The 24,535-nt window shown below is 48.1% G+C and overlaps 2 protein-coding genes and 1 pseudogene across 9 annotated transcripts in view; 1 reads left to right on the top strand and 2 right to left on the bottom strand.

The window, feature by feature from the left end:
- TRAP1 (TNF receptor associated protein 1) overlaps positions 1-3,481 on the top strand; it is a 58,417-nt gene extending 54,936 nt beyond the window's left edge. Inside the window, exons 17-18 of the mRNA XM_079799135.1 lie at positions 2,331-2,403; positions 2,621-3,481. Coding sequence (XP_079655261.1) covers positions 2,331-2,403; positions 2,621-2,722 — 175 coding nt within the window. The 3' untranslated portion in view covers positions 2,723-3,481. The remainder of the gene's footprint in view (positions 1-2,330; positions 2,404-2,620) is intronic.
- The window catches only part of DNASE1 (deoxyribonuclease 1), a 45,969-nt gene continuing 24,604 nt past the window's right edge, over positions 3,171-24,535 (bottom strand). For 2 of the 7 annotated variants that reach the window (XM_079799221.1, XM_079799219.1), the window contains 11 exons: positions 18,762-19,229; positions 16,950-17,090; positions 6,326-6,413; positions 5,762-5,909; positions 5,429-5,517; positions 5,188-5,271; positions 4,770-4,885; positions 4,316-4,428; positions 4,083-4,237; positions 3,535-3,631; positions 3,171-3,310 (listed from right to left, as the gene is read on the bottom strand). In XM_079799221.1, coding sequence (XP_079655347.1) covers positions 3,257-3,310; positions 3,535-3,631; positions 4,083-4,237; positions 4,316-4,428; positions 4,770-4,885; positions 5,188-5,271; positions 5,429-5,517; positions 5,762-5,908 — 855 coding nt within the window. In that variant the 5' untranslated portion in view covers position 5,909; positions 6,326-6,413; positions 16,950-17,090; positions 18,762-19,229 and the 3' untranslated portion in view covers positions 3,171-3,256. Of the gene's footprint in view, positions 3,311-3,534; positions 3,632-4,082; positions 4,238-4,315; positions 4,429-4,769; positions 4,886-5,187; positions 5,272-5,428; positions 5,518-5,761; positions 6,293-6,325; positions 6,414-6,927; positions 9,189-16,949; positions 17,104-18,761; positions 19,230-24,535 lie in introns of those variants that run through there. The other 5 variants (XM_079799220.1, XM_079799225.1, XM_079799222.1 and 2 more) reach the window with 5 other exon arrangements.
- On the bottom strand, positions 14,347-15,763 carry LOC307115822 (PRELI domain containing protein 3B-like; annotated as a pseudogene). The gene has a single exon. The product of its transcript is annotated as a PRELI domain containing protein 3B-like (transcript).

The raw sequence follows: 24,535 nt of genomic DNA, 5'->3' as shown, positions 1-24,535 counted from the left end.
CTGTGGCCGATTTGGTATATTTTCTTTTGGACTTTTATCTCATTTTGTGGGGTTTTTTATATATAGTACATGTCTAATATTTTCATTTATCACAAGTATTTTTCTGTGTTGCTTTATAACCATAAACTTTTTTTGTACACTAATGGGGAGTAAGCGGAAGTGCCTTTTACATTTTCTGACCAAATTACTAGACATGGAATCACTGGGTGAAAGATGTTAAATTGGCTTGTGGCTAGTCACGCAGTGTGTCAGACACCTCTCCAGAGAGCGGCACCAGTTCGCATGAGCGTGTGCCTCCCCCCAGGAAGGAATGCGGCTTCCAGCTGAGTCCCTGGATGCTGATGCCTGTAGTTCTGGCACAAAAGTAGTTTCTATTGCCAGAAGGCTTTTTTTTTTTTTAATGCTATTTGCCTTTAACATTGGTGGTAAGTTCACATGGCTAAGAATTCAAAAGAATCAAAGCTTACAGTGAAATTTCCCTCCTTCCTTTGCCCCCAATACAGCTACATTACGTTTTGCATTTATCTTTGATTCTGTGTGTGTGCAAACAGATTCATCTGTGGTTTCCACTGTTCCACAAGTAGTAACTTGCTATACTGGGGTCCCACCTTGCTTTTTCTTCTTTTTTAAAAAACATGTTTTTATTGATTTTAGAGAGAGAGAAACATCAATTGGTTGCCTCCTATATGCACTCTGACCCAGAACTGAACCCACAACCTGGGCCTGTGCCCTGACCAGGAATTAAACCAGTGATCTTTCGGTGCACAGGATGATGCTCAACCAACTGAGCCACTTGCTTTTTAAAAAGTGTTTCTGCCCTAGCTGGTTTGGCTCAGTGGATAGAGCGTCAACCTGCAGACTGAAGGGTCCTGGGTTCAATTCCAGTCAAGGGCACATGCCCGGATGGCGGGCTCAATCCTCAGTAGGGGGCATGCAGGAGGCAGCCGATCAATGATTCTCTCTCATCATTGATGTTTCTCTTTCTCCCTCTCCCTTCCTGTCTGAAATCAACATATATATATATATATATTTTTTAAAGTGTTTCTGATTTTAAAATAGTGCTGTGAGGAAAGAGAAGTGCTAAGTCTGAGAGCACCATCCATGTTTAATTTTTATAGATTCCAATTGTCCTCTATAAAAATTAGACAAATTTATGTTTCCCCAGTGCCTTCAGTTTTAACAAATTTCTCAATTTTTGCCATTCTCATAGTGAAAAAGTTAAATTAGAATTTTAATATACATTTCTTATGAGTAAGGTCAGACACTATATTTATGGTATTTTTTCCTGTGCAGAAAAAAATTGAAGTTTTTATATTGTCAGAATTATATCATTATTTTATTTTTGACTTCTGGGTTTGTATTCTGCTTGGAAGGCTTTTCCTTCTGAGATTATAAAACATTTTTTCCGTTTTCTTCTAATATTTTACATTTAACATTTGATCCTCCTGGAATTTGGTCTAAAGAATCAGGTGGGAATACAACTTTATTATTTTTTTAAATATATGTTTTTATTGATTTTTTACAGAGAGGGAGAGGGATAGAGAGTTAGAAACATCCATCAGCTGCCTCCTGCACGCCCCGTACTGGGAATGTGCCCGCAACCAAGGTACATGCCCTTGACCGGAATCGAACCTGGGATCCTTCAGTCCGCAGGCCGATGCTCTATCCACTGAGCCAAACCAGTTAGGGTGGAATCCAACTTTATTGGTTGGCTGGACAGTTATCCTGTCTTTTCCCCTCTTGTGAATGCTATCTTTAATCAGGTACAAGTGAAATTCCCGTGTGTGTGTGACTTTTTATACATTGTTGACACTTTTTTGCATTTGTTGCCTTTTCGTTTTCCAGAATTAAACTATTTACTGGCATCTGGGACTTCCTCCTCCAGCTTCTCCTGGCTCTTTTCTTCCATATTACTTTTATTTATGAATTTTATATTAGATTGTTTGGGTATAAAATTAAACTCTTAATATAAAAAAATGTGTGTGTGTGTATTAATCTAGGGAAAATTTCATCTTTAATTATGGTCTCCAAGCACTGATATATGCCTTTTTATATGTTAAATTATTTCTTTCCTTTCAGTATTTAAGTTTATATTAATTTTAGTACTTACTGCATTTTCTAATATCAAAACTCGAGTGTTTCTTTGGGAATAATAATCAGTCTCATTATCTGTCAGTGATTATTTACATCTTCCTAAATTTTTATGTGCCTTATTTTTTTATACCGATTACAATTTTTTGAATGTTCTAATAACTCCAACCTCTCAGAAGTTAGAGGCCCTTGTGCTGGTGGCACAGGCCTGAGCTCACTTCTGGGGGTTTCTGTTGCAGGCACATGCTGATCAAGAAGCTCAGCCAGCTGAGAGAGAGTGAGCCTGACCTGGCCCAGCTGCTTGCCGATCAGGTGAGTCTCCTGGAGTCTGGCTGAGAGCATGAGAACAGAGGGCTGCCAGTTCTGTGAGCCTGCACCTTGCTTTGAGGTTGGACAGCTGTTTCCTCTAAAACCCTGTTTTAAGGAGGAACAGCTCTCTTCCTTCCTTCTCTCCACATTAAAATGTCCCTGAGTTGGCGCTAGCACAGGGCCCCCATCCCATTAACAAGGTTACCACCCTGCCTTTCAGATCTATGAGAACGCCATGATCGCAGCAGGGCTGGTTGATGACCCCCGACCCATGGTGGACCGCCTGAACAACCTGCTCGTCAAGGCCCTGGAGCGACACTGATGTCTGGGCCCTGTTGTCCAGGGTGCAGCCAGCAGCTGAGAGAGCCCCACGTCTTCCCTGCACTGCCAGGGCTCCAGGGAAGGTGACAATGGAACTGTGCGCCTGTCACGGGAGGAGGAGCCGGGACGGAATGACTGGATGCCACCAACGAGAACACCCCTTTTGAGCTTTATTTACTTAAATTAAAAGATGTTTCTTCATCTAAATGCTGGACTTGGTGTGCATACTGACAGGGTAAGTTACTCTGGTGACACAACCCCATGCTTACGATGGATGCAGGACAGTGAGAAAAAGCCTACTTTCCATCCTCTTCCTCAAGCTGGAATAGTGGTCAGGGGGACAGTAGGGAGGGGAGAGAGGGGCGCTGGCTCTGTGCTCAGGGAACTCGCACTGGTTTCCTAAACTCCATCCCCAGAACCTGAAGGTGATAACAGAATCAGCCGCTGTCTCCAGTTCTTTGTGCAGGTCCCCAGCAGCGGCCACAGGCAAACTAGAGAAGCTAGAGGTCCAGCCGGGGCCCTGGGCCTGCTCTCGTCAGGCTCTCTTCAGCGTCACCTCCACCGGGTAGTGGTCACTGATGGCTTGGGCCTGTGGAGAAACATGCAGTGAGCAGAGGGGTGCCCGTGTGCAGTCCTCCCTGAGGGCCAGGACCTGCACCCACAAACTGCACTGTCACATCGGCCAGGAAAGTGGTTCTTTCAAGTCAATGAACAAAGCAGCGACTGCTACAAGGCCCGTGGGTCCGGGTCTCACTCCGCCCCTGCGTCCTAGGCCCCCAGCAGAGCTACAGGCTGTAAAGAATGGCCACATACAGTCTGGTTGCTCAGTCCATATGCAGCTTGGAAGTCAAAGGGACCAGCTGAGTCGGGAACAATGGCATTTTGGAGCAGAGTTCCGGTGACCACAATCCTGCAGTGCCAGACACAAGAAAGTCCCTTCAGCCCACTGTCCAGCTCTGTGCACTTAAACCTCAGATCCCAGCAGGAGCCAGCTCCCATCTGGCCTCTGTGGCCCCTGGGTGTCACTGCTCAGGGAAGGCACCCCCAGCCCCACCTAGGCCAGGACCAGCCTTGTACCTGGCCAGACTCGGGTCTGGGTGTGCCCAAACTGGGCACCACTAGCTGACCTGTATACCGGAGTCTGCCCAGAGGAGAAGACTAGCTTCGTGTTACCCTACATGTGCTTTTCCGAAAGTTAAGGAATGCTGCTTGTTATTACACTTCATAAGGGGTCCAAAGCTCAGGAGGGTGAGGGTCTCCTCAAAGGTCTTGGGAACCATTTCTGAAGCTGGGCCGAGATGGAAGTCGAGGCTGCTGTGGAAGTGCCCCTTCCCTACCCTGGGCCTGCAGATCCTGCTCACCTGTCGTAGGCGCAGTGCGTGGACGTAGCCGTGGTGTCAGCCGTGTCAGGAATCAGCCACTGGAAGGGGGGGGTTGTGCGCAGACGGATGGATGACCAATGCGAAGGGGTCACATAGCTGCAGCCAGCGTTGAAATCACCCATCAACATAATGTCCTACCAGGAGACACCAGCTGATTGGCCCAGGGACAGAACAGGGCCCTTCAGAGCTCAATCCAATGTGTGGGGCCTCACCTCCATGTCCCACTTCTGCCGGACGTCCAGGTAGACATCGTATAGAGAGTCAATTTCAGCCACTGCATCCAGTGGGGCCGCATGCAGGGGGACGATGGCAAACTCCTTGACCTCTGTGGAGAAGATGGTCGTGCTAAGCAAGGAGGTGGGGAGCGGAGTTGGGAGGCAGTCCTGGTCCAAGGTGCACTGGCCTGGCTGCCGTGTGTTTAGGGCTGGGATGGGGGACACATGAAACAGTCCCGGGGGCGGGGGGGAAGTAGTGAGGGGTGGGTGGACGTTTCCCTAAGTAACTTAAACGGAAGACCAAAGCACTAGGAATGGGGACGGCACCAAGCTCCCCAAAGAGGTGCGTGGTGGGGGCACGATGTGCTGTGGCTCTTCAGGGCGTCCAGGGGGGGGTCAGGGAGGCCGTGGCCGGGCAGAGCAGAGGAGCCTCTGTGGCAGCGGCACTCACGGGTGAATGGGGAGGAGAACTTGACAACGGCCGGCTCTCGGCTGAAGGTATCATTTCCACACGGCTCGCAGCCATCGTCGTACTGGTAGCTGTCCAGCACCGACACCTGGTCAGGCCTGCGGAAGGCCAGGCCAGAGGGTGCTTAGCCTGGGGCTGGGGGCACTGCCTTGCCAAACCCACCTGTTGCTGCGGGCAGGGTGCCCGGTCTAAGTTGGGATATCACACAGACCCACCAGCCAGAGCTCCTTTTGCCCAGGTGGTGAGGCCCAACTCGGCCCCTGCTCTGTGGCCGCCAGTTCTTGCCCCACACCTGGAGGAGAGACTCATGGGCTTTCTAGACACCCACCACCCCCACCCCCACCCCCACTTCTGCAGCGACCTTAGAGGAGGCGGCCTCATCTCGGCACCTAGGTTTTACCTGAACACAAAGAGGTAGCGCTCCTTATAGGTGCTGCGGCCCAGTGGCTCGCTGACTATGTAGTGATAGGCGTTGGGGTCATCCCTAGATTGAGGAAACAAATGTACCAGTCAGGGGACATCCTGCCACCTACAGCGGGCTCCTGCCCACATCAGTGTCCCTGGGGCCAAAGTGGCATCATGCCCTGAAGGGACGATCACTGTCCCCATGTGCTTCCCCAGGACCCTGCCACCTCACGCACTGATTGAGTCTGTCCAGCAGCTTCCCCACGGCCGTCAGGTGGCTGTCTCTGACCTCTTGGACCAAGGCAATGTCATAGCGACTCAGGATCTAGGGACAGGGCCACAGTGGTGCTGAGTGGCGACAGGCTAGACGGAGACTGGGGTGTCCAGGCCCTGCCCGCTCCAAGTCCCCGCAGGAGCCAAGCTGCTATTCCCAGGTTGCTTTCACATCAGGTGGCCTGATGATGTCGGCCACGGTAGTGATAAGGGCCCTGTCCCCACAGCTGACTGGGCTGAGAGCAGAGGCCTAACAGTCTGGTTGCCTTCAGGACTGACCGCTGGCCTGGACCTACCTGCACGATGTAGTTGGAGAGGGTGGCATTGGACATCTTGGTCTCCCCGAAAGTCTGGATGTTGAAGGCTGCTATTCTCAGGGGCAGGACCACGTGCAGCACACCAGTCAGGGTGAGCAGCACCCCCATCAGCCTGGCTCCCTTCATTCTGGAGGAGGAGGGACATTTGCATGTGGGTCTGGATTAGAGAAGACAGTGCCCCATCTTCCCTCAGTCCAGCCACGCGGAGCTGGTGGAGCCCAAAGCTGAGTAACTGACTTCATGGGCAGTACTGAGCAGCCAGGTGCGCCTCAACCCTCTCACCAGCATGCAGAGAGCCGGGCACCAGAGTCTTCTCACCCCTCCACACACCAGGAGACAAGCCCCTATCGGGTCCCCAGCCTGAGGAGGCGCTCAGGCTAGTGGGACACTGGCTCACTGCCCTCCCTGCTCCAGGCACCCGCCTGGCCAGAGTTCTCCCAGCTTGGCCACAGTCACCCAGAGGGACCCCACCAGGCCTCTGGGTTTAGTGCCTACCCGCCAACTGGCCACAGTCACACAGCTCTTGAGACTAGACACACTCACCTGAAATGTAGCTTCTACCAAAGGCGATGGGTATTCTGCCAAGAACCAGGAATTGATATTCTTTGGTATCAATTTTCTCCTTTCGTTCCTTTAAGAAAATAAAAATGATTTACAAAGGGAAGTGTATTAAGAAACACAGCTGAGAGGCCCACGCAGAGCTGCTACACTCTGAATTCCCACACAGGGAATGCTCGTCGCGCCTGGGGTTTTAAAGGTTCAGGTGGCTGTGACCTTTCCCGGGCATCACCTGACTGATGCAGAACAGTGGCGCTGCCTGTGTGGCTTTCCCACGTTGGTGAGTGGTTGGCATGTGTTTATTTTAACAGGCACAGGCTCGTGGTGCTGTAGAAAGTGCACCTGATGCTATTTGCACTTAGTTTTTAAAAATCTAGTAACTGGGCCAAAGGCTAGTGTGCCTGTCCTTCACACATGCTTCTCTCCCAGGGATGGGGAACAGGTGTGCTCTGGAGGGCGGGGTCCTGGCTGCCCTCCAGTACGCAGGACTTGAGATGACCTTGGAGCCAGTGGTCAAAGCCAGATATCCCACATTGCATGTTGCAAACAGAGCCCATGGTGGCCCTGGAGCACACTAGGTCTCTTACCAATCCCAACCCTGCTTCTTAATCCATTAGCTGTGAGGGCTGCAGGCAACTTGGCTAAAAGCTGGGGCTCTATGGCAAGCATGTCAAACTCCGTCGGCCACATGTTTGACATGCTTGCTCTATGGGGTACATGTGTGATGCAGCCGTGGGAGCTACAAGGCTTGGGTGGCCAGGAAGGGGCGGGGACTGTGGGGCCCACGGTTGCCAGCGAGGCAGTAGAGAGCCTTCTTGAGGGAGGAAGAGGCCTGTGTTCCAGGCGCAGTGGTAGGCAGTATCTGGGAGGGTTCACAACAGGCCTTGGGGCCAGTCATTTCTTTTTGGAACCCTTGGCTCCCATCTGTATTCACAAACTTGGTGGCTTTAATTTCTAACAGTTTTAGAGGGCAGAGAGTCCAGAGTCCATCTAATGGACTGAAATCCAGGTGTTACAGGGCCGCACTCCAGAGGCTCTGTGGAGCGTCCTTTCTGCCTCTTCAGCTTCTGGGACTCCTGGTGTTCCTGGCGTGTGGCCTCCGTCTGCATGCTGCCCCTCTCACAAAGATGCGGGGGATTGGATTTAAGGTCCAGATAATCCAGGACCATCTCCCCATCTCCAGTTCCTTCATCACATCTGCAAAGTCCTTTTTTGCCATGTAAGCTTCAGCTTCCAGGTATCATCAGGACATGGATACCTTTTGGGGTGCAATTATGAAGCCCACCACCCCATCCAAGGGGGCTCTGTCCCATGTGGGGAGGGGAGGGTCCCTCCCTGGGATGGAAGGGTCTTGCTGCTGTTGCCATGAAGGGTGTAGGGCTGCGCAGGGCTAGAGTTTGGGAGCAAGGGGGGCTCGAGAGCAGCAGTCGGTAGGGACCAAGGCCTAAGTCACAAAAGTGCCACAGATCAGGCCAGCTGGTCATGAAGCAAGGGACACAGCGGGGATTAAAAACAGTTCATTCGGTAAATCAACTTCACAAGACCAGAGCCCTCTGAAGTAATGAAAACCTGCAGATGGACGGCTCTGGCTGTCAGCAGGAATGCCAGCCAGCTCATGTGTCCCTTGACAAGGTGTCTGTAGATGAAATCAGGTGGCCTGGTCCTCAAGCTGCCAGGAGCCCCACTGCAGTCTTAAAAGGTTTGATCGCTGAATCTCCTGTCCTCAATCCCTGAGGCTGGGATAGCTTTCTTTTCTCTTTTTTCATCTTCACCCAAGGACATGCTTATTGACTTCAGAGAGAGGGGAAGGGGAAGAGAGAAACATCATTGTGAGAGAACCAACTGTTTGCCTTCCGCATGTGCCCTGACCAGGGATCAAACGGAAACCTTTTGGTATATGGGACGACGTTCTAACCAACTGAGCCACACCTGTCAGGGCTGGGATAGCTTTAAGCATGTCAAAATCCAGATGTCAACCAAGCAAGACATTGGCCTAGACCACTTTCTTCCATGAGTTTCTTTCCTGGACAAACTCGCCAGACTTTTTGAGGGGAGCATGTGAGCAAAACTAGATGGGGGCCCTGGTCCAGCATTTGTCCAGACACGAACACACCACAGGTGGTATAGCTGTGGTTCACACTATGGGTACCCGGCCCCTCGAGTTCTCAGCACATGGGACACAGGCACTTGTCTGTTGGCTCCCCTGTTCTCTGAACCAAATGCTACCCCTTCTGCTGTGGGGAGCTCCCAGCTACAGTCCTGCCCTCTCCCCAACACGCCAGAAGAAAGGCCCCACTGGTACAAAGTGCCAAGCTCTGCTTCCATGTCGGCTGCCCCATAGAGCTGGGCCTGCATGAGAGGCAGCACAGCCTGGGGAAGAGCCCAGCCCAGGGGAGTCAGGGATTCGGGGCCTGGAACAGGCTCATCCAGTGCACCTTCAACTACTTTGAGCCTCAATAATCTTCATCTATAAAAGGGATAAAACCACTGCTTTCCTCTTAGGATTATTTTAAGTATCAATGGATATAACATTACTCCACAGACGAATCATTTCACATCTCCTTAAAAATCCCTCCCTCCCTAAGAACACAACCCTCTCAGAGTGTCTTTCCATCACTCTTTTACCTTCCTCTCATGGATCTCTTTTCTATTTCTACCAGTCAGCTGTTGCTGTCTAACAAGCAACCCCAAAGTTCAATGTGTACAACAATATGCAACTTTTTCTCACTCATAGGCCGCAGATCAGCTGGGAGGGCTCCGGACCACTTCTGGGGCAAGGCTAAAGGGGCTGCAGCTACCCAGGGCATGCTCATCTAACAGAAAATTTCCACAGGGGTAAAGAAATACATGATGCTTCAGCTTGGAATTTGCACACTGTCATTTCTTCCCACATTTTCTTGGTCTTAACCAGCAACAGGGCCAAGCCCAACACCAATGGCAGGAGTCGGGGGTACACTCCACCTGCACCGGGTCCCACACTGGAAATGCAGAAGGGTGCCAGGGAAGGAAAGGGTGCTTCTGGCATTTTTCAAAGTCACATCAGCAGGGAAATGGGCACTGACAGCAGACCACTGTCTCTGGTCAGGGTGAGCTATTTTTACATTAACCCTGAGAGTCTGCCACCCTTTTGGTTAAACAGGCTCCAGTACAGGTAGGGGAAACAGCATATCACAATGAAATTGGAGCCAGTCTTGAGCTCTGAAGTGGCTGAAATCAAAGGATAAAGAAAAACATCCTCTAAGTACTGAGGCTGGGAACAAATGGAAAGGAAACCCGACATGTGCAGGTTGTCGGGTGTGACAAGATCTAGTGACCCATCCCGGAGAGCTGTGGGGCCAGGGTGATGAGCTGCACAGCAATGTGTGGCCCAGGGGAGAGGGACATCCACGGAGCCAGAGGGAAAAGGGTGGGACACAGAGCTCTGGTTGCCAACAGTGTGCTGAGGTACCCTGGGCCCCACAGTGAACTCTGGCACCACAGGATACATTTCACTTTTGAGAGGGACAGTGGTTCTCAACATTTTTGGACACCTCATCATTTCAACATATCTTGCTACATCCCTTTCCCTGATTTCATGTTTCTGCAAAACTAGATTTCTGGCAGTTAATGAAAAAGCAAATACTGTGTGAAATCAGTGTAGAACAGGCAAAAGGGTAGCAGTGTCCAATATGATACTAAGATTCAAGAAAAATCCGACAGGCACACACATTCCATTTGTAAGTAGTTGTGGTTACTTACAAAACGAAATGAAAAAATTTTTTTTTCTTTAAATTTGTATTACTTTTCCAAATGTCTACTGTAAATAACTAGGACATAAACACTATGTTGTTTGGACTTACCTAATAAATAAAACTTAGGCATTTCTTTAGGCCTGAGGTCCCTTAAAATACTGAACCTTAAGTAGAGGTGCTGTGAACTAAGAATGTTTGGGATTTAACAAACCTAAGGGGAATGCCTGCATTACTGAATCATGTATCTTACTATACGATATGCCTTCTCTTATGGCCTTCATCATTTACAACATGCTAAATACCTTGTCACAAAGAAATTTTCAAGTCTACAAACTGCTAATGAGATGAATAATTTCAAGTGTACAAATTTTAATAGATTAAACATCTCAATTATATTTATGCATGCGAGTTCGTACTGATGTAAAAAACTCACCAGTCACCAAGGGAGCCAACTTGTTATTCTGCAAACTGGCAAACAAAGTCAAAGAATGTACATGGCACTACTGAGACAAATTTCTCTTAATGGAGTATTACAGCTTAACAATGAGGAAGGATGCTAGAATTTCAGGCTCCACAATTTGCAACCCTTCATGTAGGCTCTGATTATCATTGGCTACAACCAGCCTCCAGATCAGAGAATACAACAGCACGTAGGAAGAAACTCGCGAAGGCCATCTAAAATCTGATCAAACTCTAGGGGCAGAAGTTTATGGTCACCAGCATTTCGGGTACACAGCACAGTCCATCCTGTGGGAAACTACAGGACCAAGGGTGGTCTCACCAATACATTTTAAGGGGGAAAAGAGTGAGAAGAAGAGAGGAGAAACTAACAGGTTTAAAAGAAACTTGAAATGTATCACTAAATGCAATATGTCATCCTTGTCAGGATCCTATAAAACAATTTCTTTGACCATTTAAAAAAACCTGTTGCTTAATAAATCACTTAAGATGTAATCAAGGAAATTAAAACACTGATTGGTAAGTAATGAAATTATTAGATTGTTGGGTTTGGTAATGTCACTCTGGTTATGTTTTCAATAATCCTTAGTTTCAAAGTCACACTGAAATATTTAAGGATAAAAATGATACAATGTCTGGAATTTGCTTCAAAATGTTGGCCCTAAAGGTGGGTAGTGAGTACATGAAGGTTCATTATACTAGTCTCTACTTTTGAATATTTTGAAAGTTTTAATTTAAAAAATTTTGATGAATCAAAAATTTTACAAGCCATGCAACTAAATACAATGCATCATTAGAAATGATAAAAGTTGCATTGCCACCATTTGTCCACCATCCAGAGCTGAGGGGTCAGTGCCGACATGTACACATAAGGAACTGGTGGACATTGATATTGGGTCTCAAAAGAACTGTTGGTCCAGAAAGAAACTCACTACAGACTGATTCATTTGCCTGTCAGCATAACTATTATTGCTCATCTCACATTCAGTTCATATAAGTATATCTCTGGTGACACATGATCTCGCTCATCTGGGGGAAATGGTGAACAACATGGACTGATGAGCAGGAACGGAGCCAGAGACGAGGAGGCATCGATCGGACTGTCGGGCCTCGGAGGGGAGATGGGGGGGTGGGGGGAGGGGGGAGAGATCAGCCGAGGGACTTGTGTGCATGCATGTGAGCCTGGCCAGTGGTTGAGTTCAGCAGGGGGTTGGGGCATCCATGGGGAGGGGTGTGGGATGGGAGTGGGGGGATGAGGGCGGATATGTGGCACCTTGGTCAGTGAAGAAATTAAAGAGAAAAAAAAAGAAAAAGAAGAAAAAAAAAAAGGAAAGGAAGAAAAAAAAAAGAAATGATAAAAGTTAATATCAAAAACGAAATAACTCAAAATGCTTTAAATACCCAGGTTTGCAAGTTAGAAGGAGCCTCTGGTCACTGTGAGGCGCAGGGCTGGGCTTAGGACGAGGGAAGGCGAGCAGGTTGGCTTGTGGTAAGGAAAGGAACAAGGGCGGGCAGAGCAGAAGGGATGGTGAGGTGGGGAGAACTGTAGCTTTAGGACAGGAATTGGTGGCAAAATGGATGTGGAGGACAAGAAAGATTTCAAATTGTCAGACATTGTGGGCTGATAGACAATGACCAGCTGTCAAGTCCTGAGGTCAGTGTTTTCCCACCTGCTCAGGAAGTACTCCTGACTCGCCTGCAGCTGGGAATCTCCACTCAACTCCAGCAGCAGAACCAGACTTCAGACTGAGTCCCTGGTTGCACTCACACTATGGCCCAGCCTCCATCCAGATGCTCAGATACCCAAATCCGTGTCCCCGCTTTCCCTCAGCCCTGTCCCAAATGCATCCCGAGTCTGCACTCCTCTGGGATCTGCAGCCACCACACTGGTCCTTCCCTGCATACACGCAGTGGTCACCCGGCTCATCTTGTGAACGTGCAATCAGATCATGTTGTTCCCCTGCTTACAAACTATCATCGGTTTCTCATTGTCCTTTAGATGAAAGACGGTGCTTACCAAGACCGGAGTGATTCTAGCTCAGGGCCTCCACTCTGCCTGGAGTACTCACTACCCAGGGCCACTTTGTCATTCCCATTTCAGCTCAAATGTCACTTGTTCAGGGAGGCTGTTCTCTCCCCATCCACATGCTCCCAGTGTCACTTTTCATAACCCTTATCACTTCTTTTCTTTGTTTTAATGTGTTTGCTCTTACTTGTTTATACTCATTTAAGGCCTCAACTCAGCACACTGGCCTCTGGACGAGATAGAACACAAGCCCCACAGGAGCAGACACCTTGTCCACCCTGTCCATGAACTGCCCCAGGCCCCAAACGGTGCCTACAGTGCAGGAGGCGCTCCACAGACCAAGTTGGATGCAGTGGGGTTATGCACTTGCCTCCTGCTCCCCACCTTCCCGGGCAACCCTCCCGGCTACAGAGAGTGAACTTCCCTTCCTGTGGGCCCTCCTCAGGGAGCACAGCACAGCCTCCTGTCCTGAAGCATGAGGGACACTGCGAGGCATCCAAGGGCCCTCTGGGCACCGGCGTGAACTGACCAGAAGCTCCCAGGAGCTGACGGCTATTGTGGCCCCACAAGCATGCCCCCTTCTGTCAGACTCCACCCAGGATCACTCCTTCCCCTCAGAAGTCATGTTTGCTAACCCCACAGACAGCATTTTAGAGGGCAAAGGGGCTTGTATCCTTTACTACAGATAAAGGGCTGCCCTGTTTGCTGTGACATTGCTTTAACCCATGTCAATCAACCTGTTCGGGTCAGCAGTCCTCTCAACTCAGCACACTGGCTTGGTCCAGCCACAAGTCACCAGCCCTCATTATAAAGAAACCATTAACCCAGGATGGAAAATTTCTCCGAACAGACGTCTGAACTGCTACAATCCAAAACAGCCTCACAGTCACGCTCAGCAGCAGCCCTGCTTCCTCACCCCTGCCATGCCTATGCTCCGAATGTCAGTGGAACAGGCAGCACTTGAGTTCATCCACTACATGAGGCCTGAACAACAACGTATGCGCCCCCTTTGCAAGTCACAGACAAGCCTCTATGGTTCCCCAATCACCCTGCCCCTCAATGCTACTTTTCTGTCCTCTACATTCAGGAGAGAAGCAAAGGCATTTTCTCAGGTTATGCTGGAGAAGTCAGTACACCTTTAGCTTTAGTCCATGAGCACAAACATACTTGTATTCCTGACAATAATCTCAAGGCTCTTAAAGATTTTCATTCGCCACAGAAGTCTACTGACTGGACTCCCAGTGTGCTAGCAATGTTCCCAACAAGGTTGCTATGGAAAACGTCTTCCAAGTTTCCAGGCACCTCCCCTCCACCCCGTCTCTTGCACACAAAAAAGCCTTCTCACAGCACCCCCTTTCCACCCAAGGCTAAAGTTCTACAGAAGGGAAAAGCAGGACCCTGAAGGGCCAGGACAAGGAAGCTCACCGGATAGTGCCAGCTGGTTGCACTGGCATTTGCTATTTATTATTTATGAATATTTACTATTCATCTGTCTTCCAGTTCACTGAGCCCCTCTTCAGCTGTCTCTAACTCCTGTTAAACCCACCTACTGAATTGTATTGTATTTTTTGGTGTATAAACTGATTTTTATTTTACATGCAAAAGGTGTTCTCAAAAGAATCTACAATTAAATGACAGTGATGTTTCATTTATTTCATTATTACAATAGTCCCCCTTTTGGGGGTGAGGTCAAACCCTCTTTTTCTTTTTATGTCCATATTTTAAACCAAAATCCTATACAAGCTCTAAACCAAAGAGTTAAATAAAAATCCTGGAAGATCTGGTCCCCGACTTCAACAATTCTCTCCTGGCACTCTATGCAGTTCTTTATTGGCATTTGAAGATATCGTACTTGCCATCAATCCTTTGAGATAACTACTGAGACTGACTCCTTTCATAGTGATTATGGGGTCTTGAGTTAAAACAGTTTTTTCTGGGTCCTAAGGATGTAGTTTATATGTAAGTCTCTCATCTACTGAAAGCATATTTGTAAATGATATGTTAGTGGATTTAAGTTCCATTGTTTTACAGGATCAACTACAGAATGTTCTTCCACATATTATGTGTTTTGGTTCTTGCTGCACCAATAAGAGATTTCACAATGAAAAGCAGTCCCCACTCTGTGCTGAGAAGTCTATGGCTGTGCAACTTTCCAGAAGGATCTATATGTCTGTCCAACATACCAACTCCAACCATGCTTGGGTTCACAGGGTTTGGGTATTTCTACATTGCAGCTGTTGTAACAGTTTCCATGGCTGGTCAAAGATGTGCTCCAAAGTCCAGATCTTCATGGTGCCAGTGGCCTGTGCCGTGTCTGCGTGGTGCAAAGAGGCAAAGAGGCCACTCCTATTTTTTTTTAATGTAAGCACTTTATTCATTCAACCAACATGATGAGCTTTGGTTTCCTTATCTGCAAAATGGAGATATCTACCTTCACTGAGTTACTATGAAAATCTCTTTATTAATAGACATTCAATAAATGACAACCCCCTAACAAATTCCCTGATGGTTGAACACTAGATTGCACACTGGAGGCATTAAGAATACAAATAGCAAGGGCCTTGTATGCATATATACACAGCCCATGGACACAGACAATGCGCGGTGAGGGCCTGAAGCGGGGGCGGGGGCAGGCTGGAGGGGGCCCATGGGGGGGGGAGGGTAACATACGCAACACTTTCAACAATGAAGAATTATTTTAAAAAAGAATACTAGTACAAATAGCTCCCTGCTCTCAAGAAGCTAAGGCTCCAGGACCACCTACCACCAATGGCACCTGCTGTCCCCCGCCCCCCACACCTCCATATCAAACAGGATGGGAAAGTTCAAGAGAAAACACTGACATGTTTTACAAATTTACTAACAATTATATTCTAACATGTATCAAAGTTTCAAGCAGGTCATTTTGAACCTCAAATAAGAAATCACCATATTAATTAAAAATCGAAAAGGGTAGTAGTGGTGATTTATGGGGTTTCAGTCAAAAATGAATATGCAGAAAATGTTTACTTTGGTAGATGTGTGTTGATGCCGTATTTCTCCCTGGCCAGTGTGGCTGAGTTGCTTGGTCCTGTGCACCAAAGGGTTTCGGGTTTGATCCGTGGTAGGAGCATGTACGGGAGGCAACTGATTGATGTTTCTCTCACATGGATGTTTCTCTCTCTCTCTCTCTCTTTCTTTCTCTCTCTCTCTTTCTTTCTCTCTCTCTCTCTCTCTCTCTCTCTCTCTCTCTCTCTCTCTCCCTCCCTCCCTCCCTCCCTCTCCCTCTCTCTCTCTCCCTCTCCCCCCCTCCCTCTAATTCCCTCTACCTCCCTCTTTTTCTAAAATCAATAAAACATATGTTCAGGTGAAAAGTTAAAAAAAAGATGTCTTCATAGACCACATGAACTGTTCCCCTAGTTTCAGGTGTGATCCCCATTCTGATTAGACAAATAGGTCCATATTTCCCAAGTATATCATACATTTCTTCAGCTATGATTTTGTAAGACAAATTCCTTATATACAAAATTGGATTTACTTCAGGTGGAAGTTGAATGTTCACCCTCTTGACTGCTTGCATCGCCATCTCAGCAGGCTGATGCGGTTACTGCAGCAAACACAAGAATTCTCCTTACTCCTCTGGAGCTCACTCAGCTTTGAGCGCAACACAGCATCTGTTATTGCACCTTTGCTTTAGAATTTTAATTTTTTATGAATTCCAGTTCTCTGTGAAACTCTTCATTTTCTTTATTTACTTTATTATGCTAACCAGTTATTTTGAAGTCCATGTCTGATAGCTCCAATATCTTCACCTCTGGTGGGTCTATCACTGCCCCCGCCCCCAGTCCTGTTTCTCAGTTGCCTAGTAACCTGTCAGGCATTGTGTATGTCAGAACGGTGGAGAGTCAGGATGATGTCTCCCTCCAGGATGGGCAACAGCGGGACAGGCTGCCATAGTCCAATCGGGGGCTCAGCAGGAACTGAGCTTGTCTGCAGTCCTTACGAAGCCAATCTACCTGTGGCTTGCCCCCACTCCCAGAGTGCCACCCCCAAAGGTCCCAGCGGAGAGTCTGGCATATTTCTGGGGGTCATTCCTCCTGACACACCCTGAACAATTCCCAGCACCATGAACTGCCAACAATCCTGTTCTGCTTTCCAGCACTCTCTGCTTCTCTTACCTAAACAACATCACCAGCACATGCCTTGAGAGAAAACTGCTGCTGCCAACGGCACTTCTTTGGCCTCCTTCCTCGCAGGAACCTTGGCCCTCAGGTCCCGATTCCTGTCAGGCCCAAACTCCCGGCTTGGTCTTCCCCGCCCTGCACAACTGTGCGGAGCTCCTCCAGCTTCTCTGCCTCTTAGCAGCCACCTTACCCCGCCTGAGGGGAAAAGCCAGGCAGGAAGCAGGGCTTACCTCCTGAGCTCCCCTCCGAGTCGTGGCTGCTGGAGTGACTGCAGACCTTCGAGCTGATGCCTTCTGAGTCACGGCCGCTGAGTCCTCGGCAGGCAGTTGGTCTACTGCAAGCTCCTCCACGGCCAGAAGCGGCTTTCATTCCTGGAAGGAATCACTAAAATGGAGAGTTGGAAGGGATGTGGGCTGATAACTAGGCAAGCTGGTCTAACTAGCACAGGCCACGTGGACATCTCTGGGCTACAAATGTCCATGCAGAGGTATGCAGCCAATGAGAAAGCCAGATGGGACACGGCCCATTCCCCTCTGCCCACCCAAGAATCTCCAGGATTGAAGGCCTCCGTATGCTCATATGAACCCTATGGTATTTGTCCTCATTAGCCAGTCCTAAAAGTGAGATGGCACAGCGCCAAGGCATGGCAATTCTACATGTTAGAAGTTCATCCCACACTCCTCCGAGAACAGGAGCATTCATCCTCGGCTCAGGGCTATTACCTCGCTCGTGGAGGACAAGCCTGGGGGCCTGGGACTGCCAGCACTAGGGCTGCATCCTTTCTGGGGACTCTGCCCCCTCAGCCAAATGACCAACGATGGCTTCAGATGGGTAATGATGGTTCCTGAGAACTGCACCCTCTTCAGCTACGCTAGTTGTCTCATTTAAGTGTGAGCATCTCACACAGGGGAGCTGACTTGGTCCTCTCTGATGAATGACTGAGAGGACAGGCTTCTGTCATGGGCCATTCTCCTCAGCCTCCATGTCCCAAATCCCGATAGGACAGAGGCATGAGAGAGAAGGGAGCACCAAAGTGACAGCTCCTAATGAGAAGGGAGGGAGGCTCTCCACGGACTAAGGAGCCTTCAGAGCAATACTCAGTAAGGCCCGGCCAGAAAGCAGAGCTCAGAACGACTCTGCTCTGTCATGGAGATCCCAGAGGACAGGCTGAGGACTGCCAGGGAGCAGGACCCAGAGCACAGCTGGCGTGGGCTTATCTCCACTGAGAGAAGGGGACCGCCTGTGCCCAAGCACAGTAGGACTGTCATGTGGGCAAATGGCCCAGGGGCTGGCACCTGTGTGATGGTGCTGCCCCCCAACACAGAGGCCACCACAGCTCCCACCACGGAACCTCACGCCCGAGTCCCAAAAGTGGGCATCTTTTCCAACTCTGCCCACTCCTTTCTGGATGAGCCAGCTAGGAAGGCTGCTCTGCTGTCTTCCCCACATCCCTTAGTCACCATGTCCACTAGTCCCCACCCCTCTGCCCATCTTCCATGCTCTGAGTATCCTGCACCTCAGAGTGCAGGACAGAGGTGATGTGGCCCTACCAGTGGGGAGGACACTCCCCTGGTGCTTCTCCCTGCACCACCACGGGACACCATAAGCTGTAACAGTCCTACAGCTAAATTCTTCTCTTGGGGGACAGGACATGCACAGTGAGAGCTTGTGGGGGGCTCGGGTGTATGAGGAGAAAGGCTTCTACTGAACCATCCTCACCAGTGCCTCAGCCTTCTCCCCAGCTGTCCTCCAAACAGTCACCTTGTCAGGCCTGCCGTCAGGAAAGACGCTGCACTTGTCCTACCTGCTTATGCTGGGCCCTGATGGTGAGCAGACACAGGGCCTGCCTCCATTCTCCACCCAGAGGTCTGGCACTGCCCCAGGGCGGGGCCTGAGATGCACAGAGTCCCAGCTGTGGAAAGAAGAGGTGCCCCTCGGAGGAGACCAGGAAAGGCAGCTACAGACTGACCGCCTTGGGAATTGTAAGCTCCAGGCTCTGGGGAGCAGCCCTGGTTCTCACCCCACTTCTACCCTCCACTCACCTTGGGAGGCTGACTTTCCAGACTCTGGGTGGCCCGGAGGGAAGCACAGCTGCCCCAAGCATGGAGGTATAGGAGGGCAGCACTGGCCACCACCAGCCACTTCATCCCAGCTATAGCCATGGATAGAGCCTCACAGAGAAGCAGAGATGGCCGCCGGAAGCCAGGGGTGAGTCCAACTCAGTGCTCTCCAACCTGGTCCTCTGACCAAGGCAGAATGGCTAGAAGTAGGGGTCCTGTTGGTCCAGCTTCCCCGTCATCCGAAGACTGCTGGAGTCATGGTGGCCATGGAGGCAGTGCGGAGGGAGGTTCTGTCTGTGCCAGTTCATGGGTGATCTGTTCCTTTCCTCACTTGGGCTCCTGTGAGAAGGCAGTAATCCTCCCAGGTACCTCAGCCCACCAATGATAACCATTGAAGCTGGTAAAACATGAGCTTGCTGTGCCATCTTGCTGTTCCCATTCATACAGTGACTGGTTAATAAAAGAAAAAAAGTGAATGTTAATGTCAGTCATATTAGCCAGAAGGCATCACCTGTTCTAAAATATCAAACTCCTGACAGGCTGTTCCATTTTTTGATCATTTGTTTATGAACTCATTTTATTTTTAAAATTTTTTTTATTGATTTCAGAGAGGAAGGGAGAGGAAGAGAGAGACAGAAACATCAATGATGAGAGAGAATCATTGATCAGCTGCTTCCCTCACCCCACACTGAGGATATGCCCCAACCAGGAATTGAACTGTGACCTCCTGGCCCCATAGGTCAACGCTCAACCACCGAGCCACGCCAGCAGGGTATGAACTCATTTTAGAGTAAAAGGACCCTGAACAATGATAAAACTGGACAAGAAATGATATGTGTTTTTAGTCGCTGAACACCAGTGCAGAACAGTGATTCCCCAAGAGAAGAGAAACCGTAGACTGAGCCCTATGACTGTACCAGCTAAGGCCGAGGTGGTTTCCAGGCTACAGTGTAAAGAGGGAAAACTCAGACCCAGCCATCTCCTGGAAGGAGAGGTAGGAGGTCAGGGAGGCCCAGGTAGCTAGAATGTATGAGGCAGAGTGTTAGGGGATGGGGATGCACAGACAACAGAGCTCCAGGATCTACAGAGGGTCCCTTGAGTCTTCCGCTGAGGACAGGTCTGTACCTGTGTGAGAGAAACTACGCAAGGAGGACCAGGCAAGAATCCCTGGAAATGAGCAGTCAGAATAATTGCCAGAGGTCATAGAGTGATGGGAATATTTTGTGTTCCCACAAGCCATGTGGAAAGTCCTCCTAATTCACAGGGTATTGGGTAGAATCCTTAGAAGGGCATCCCCCTTCACAATGGGGCTAAATTAGCCATAGACCAAAGGCAGCTCTGGACCCACCCTAACAAAGCTCAGAAGCAAGCCTGTAAGGACCAACTGATGCCAAGGAACTTAACTGCATGCCAGACCAAGATTCAAACTATTTGAAGAAATAACAAAACCCAGCAACCAACAACATAAATTCACAATATCCAGTATCCCATAATAAAATGGCCACGTCTATCAGGGCTCAGCCAGACCACAGAAATCACATGGTATTTTAAACAATGGAAGTTAATATAAAGAATTATTAACTATTTATAGGGAATTAACTAAAAGGGAACAAAAGAGAACTCTACAGAATACCCTAGGGCCGTGTTTGGCAAACTGCGGCTCGAGAGCCACATGCAGCTCTTTGGCCCCTTGAGTGTGGCTCTTCCACAAAATACCATGGCCTGGGCGAGTCTATTTTGAAGAAGTGGCGTTAGAAGAAGTTTAAGTTTAAAAAATTTGGCTCTTAAAAGAAATTTCAATCGTTGTACTGTTGATATTTGGCTCTGTTGACTAATGAGTTTGCCGACCACTGCCCTAGGGTGAAGAGAGGTACCCAAGGGAAGGATTCCAACCTGGGAGATGGGTGGTCACAGCCCACTGGATGGAAATTCAATGGCTCTCCAAAACCAAGGCCGAGGGGTAATAACCACCTGCTAGGATGCTAACAAAATTAGCTGGGAAGCTGTCTGCAAAGAGTGCTAGGATGCCACCAGGGTGGAGGTGCTGATGACCTCACCAGAAAGCTACCAGGAGGCCAGCTGGGGTTCCCATGGAACTTGCCTGGCAGTGCCTGTCCCCTTCCAGATATATAAATAACCTCACCGCTGGCATCTGTGAGAGTGCTGCTGAATTTGTAGCTAGGAAGCCGCCAGAGAAAGTGCCATGGAAACTCACCGGAGGTGAGCACCCCTATGTGTCCCACATGTTAGTCCACATCACAGAACATTAATAAGCAAAGCACATAGAACCAGGAAAAGAGGACTTTTCCCTTCCAGCACCCTCCACTGGCAAGATTAGCACCAGGCTAGCTGACAAAGGAGAAATGTTCCAGTATACAAGTAGGCAATGAAGGGTGGATTGATAACTACTATGTGAGATATGCAAAAAAGATAAAATATGAACCATGACTATAAGAAAAATCAATGAATAGGAACTGACCTAAAAATGAAAGAGATAGAGGAACCAGCAGACAAGGACAATAAAACAGATATTATACATATGCTTCATATATTAGGAAGGTAGAGCTTGATGAGATCATGGAAGGTATAAACCCAAATCTCGAAACTTCTGCAGATGAAATAAACAATATCTAAAATGAAAACATACACATTATCAGATTAACATCAAACACTGAAAAAGAATTGTCAGTCCACTCCCTTTCTATGCCCCTGATTCTATTATATTCACCAGTTTATTCTATTCATCAGATTTTTTATTCACTTGATTTGTAGATTCACTTGTTGATAGATATCTATTTGTTATCACTTTGTTGTTCATAATTTTTATCTTTACCTTTTTTCTTCTTCTTCCCCTTCTTAAAGAATACCCTTCAGCATTTCATGTAATCCTGGTTTGGTGGTGATGAACTCCTTTAGCTTTTTCTTGTCTGTGAAGCTCTTTATCTGACCTTCAATTCTAAATGATAGCTTTTCTGGGTAGAGTAGTCTTGGTTGCAGGTTCTTGCTATTCATCACTTTGAATATTTCTTGCCACTCCCTTCTGGCCTGCATGGTTTCTATTGAGAAATCAGCCGACAGTCGTATGGGTACTCCCTTGTAGGTAACTAACTGTTTTTCTCTTGCTGCTTTTAAGATTCTCTCTTTGTCTTTTGCTCTTGGCATTTTAATTATGATGTGTCTTGGTGTGGTCCTCTTTGGATTCCTTTTGTTTGGGGTTCTCTGTGCTTCCTGGCCTTGTAAGTCTATTTCTTTCACCAGGTAGGGGAAGTTTTCTGTCCTTATTTCTTCAAATAGGTTTTCAATATCTTGCTCTCTCTCTTCTTCTGGCACCCCTATAATTCAGATGTTGGTATGCTTGAAGTTGTCCCAGAGGCTCCTTACACTATCTTTGTATTTTTGGATTATTTTTTCTTTTTGCTTTTCCTGTTGGGTATTTTTTGCTTCTTCGTATTTCAAATCTTTGACTAGATTCTTGGGATCCTCTAGTCTGCAATTGGATCTCTGTATATTATTTTTTATTTCAGTCAGTGTATGCTTAATTTCTAGTTGGTCCTTTTTCATATCTTTGAGGGTCTCATTAAATTTCTTGGAGGTTTCTAGATTCTTGAATAACCTTATAACCGTACTTTTGAACTCTATATCTTTTAGTTTGCTTTCCTGGAGTCCCCCAGTCCCCTCAGCCACCCAGGGCTGGCCTGAGGCGCAGGCAAGCCTCAGATGTCAGCTTCCCAGCCGCCCAGAGCCAGCCCGAGGGACGACCAAACGACTGAACAAGCAGGCTGCGTGGGGCAACCAGGCTGGAGGGGGTGAGGGGGTGAGGGGCAACCAGGCTGGCAGAGGGGGCAGTTGGGGTGACCAGGCCAGCAGGGGGGGCAATTTGGAGCAACCAGGCTGGCAGGGGGGGCAGTAAGAGGCGACCAGGCCGGCAGGGGTGGCATTTGGGGGCGACCAGGCCAGCGGGAGGTACAGTTGGGGGCGATTAGGCTGGCAGGGGGGGCAGTGAGGGATGACTAGGCTGGCGGGGGGGGGGCAGTTGGGGGCAACCAGGCTGGCGGGGGGGGGGGGCAGTTAGGGGTGACCAGGCTGGAAGAGGGGGTTAGTTGGGTGCAATCAGGCTGGCGGGGGAGGGGCATTTAGGAGCAACCACGCCAGCGGGGGGGCAGTTGGGGACGACCAGGCCGGCAAGGGGGGCAGTTAGGGGCGATCAGGCTAGCAGGCAGAGGCAGTTAGGGGTGATCAGGCCGGCGGGGGAGGGGCAGTTAGGGGCGATCAGGCTGGCAGGCAGAGGCAGTTAGGGGTGATCAGGCTGGCAGGAGGGGCAGTTAGGGGTGATCAGGCTGGCAGGGGGGGCAGTTAGGGGCAATCAGGCTGGCGGGGGGAGGGCAGTTAGGAGCCAGCAGTCCCGAATTGTGAGAGATCAGGCCTAAACCGGCAGTTGGACATCCCCCAAGGGGTCCCGGATTGGAGAGGGTGCACGCTGGGCTGAGGGGACCCCCCACATGCACAAATTTCGTGCACCAGGCCTCTAGTAGTAGTATCAGTAATAACTTTAAATGTCAATGGTCTAAGTACACTATTTAAAAGAGAGATTGTCAGAGTGGATCAAAAAGCAAGACCCAACTATAAAATGTCTTCAAGAAACCCACTTTAAATATAGAGATACAAATAGATTAAAAGTAAAGGGCTGGATAAATACATACCATGTTAACACTAATCAAATGAAAGCTGGAGTACCTTTATTAATATCAGACACAACAGATTTCAGAGCAATGAAAATTACGAGAGATAAAGAGGGGCATTACATAATGATAAAGGGGTCAATTCTTCACTAAGAAATAATAATCCTTAATGTGTATGTTCCTAACAACTCAGCTTTAAAATACACAAAATTGATAGAACTGCAAGGAAAAACAGATGAATCAATTATTATAGTTGCAGACTTCAACACCCCTCTTTAAGAAATGGACAGATCCAACAGACAGAAAATCAGTAAGGATGTGGCTAAACTCAACATCACCATCAATCAATTGGATAAAATAAACCTCTATAGACTACTTTATCCAACAAGAGAATATGCATTCTTCTCCAGCTCACATGGAACATTTACCAAGATAAATCACATTCTGGGCCATAAAAAAACCACCTTTACAAATTTAAGAGAACAGAAATCACACAATGTATGCTCTCAGTCAACAAAAGAATTAAACCAGAAATTAATAACAAAAATAGCTGGAAAATTCCAAAATACTTGGGGATTAAACAACACACTTCCATATAACACACAGGTCAAAGAATAAGTCTCAAGATAAATTAAGAAATATACTTAACTAAATGAAAATGAAAATACAGCTTATCAAATTTTGTGAGATGCAGTGAAAACAGTGCTTGGAGAGAAATTTATAACACTGAATGTACGTATTATAAAAGAAGAAGGATCTAAAATCTAATCATCTAAGCTTCCACTTTAGGAAACAAGAAAACAAGCAAATTAATTCTAAAGCAAGCAGAAAAAAATAAAAATTAGAGCAGAAATCAATGAAATTGAAAACAAAAAACTAAGAAACCAAAAGCTGGTTCTTTGAAAAGATCAATAAAATATATAAACCTTTAGTCGGCTAAGACAAAAAGAGAGAAGACATGTATTACTAATAACCAAAATGAAAGAGGGGACGTGACTACAGATCCTGTGGACATTAAAGGATAGTAAAGGAATACTATGAAAAACTCTATATCCACAAATTAGATAACTTAGAGGA

Source organism: Cnephaeus nilssonii (genome assembly GCF_951640355.1).
Source record: "Cnephaeus nilssonii genome assembly, chromosome: 2".
NCBI lineage: Eukaryota > Metazoa > Chordata > Mammalia > Chiroptera > Vespertilionidae > Cnephaeus > Cnephaeus nilssonii.
The sequence above is the reverse complement of the archived record's forward strand: the minus strand, read 5'-3'. Positions and strand labels throughout refer to the sequence as shown.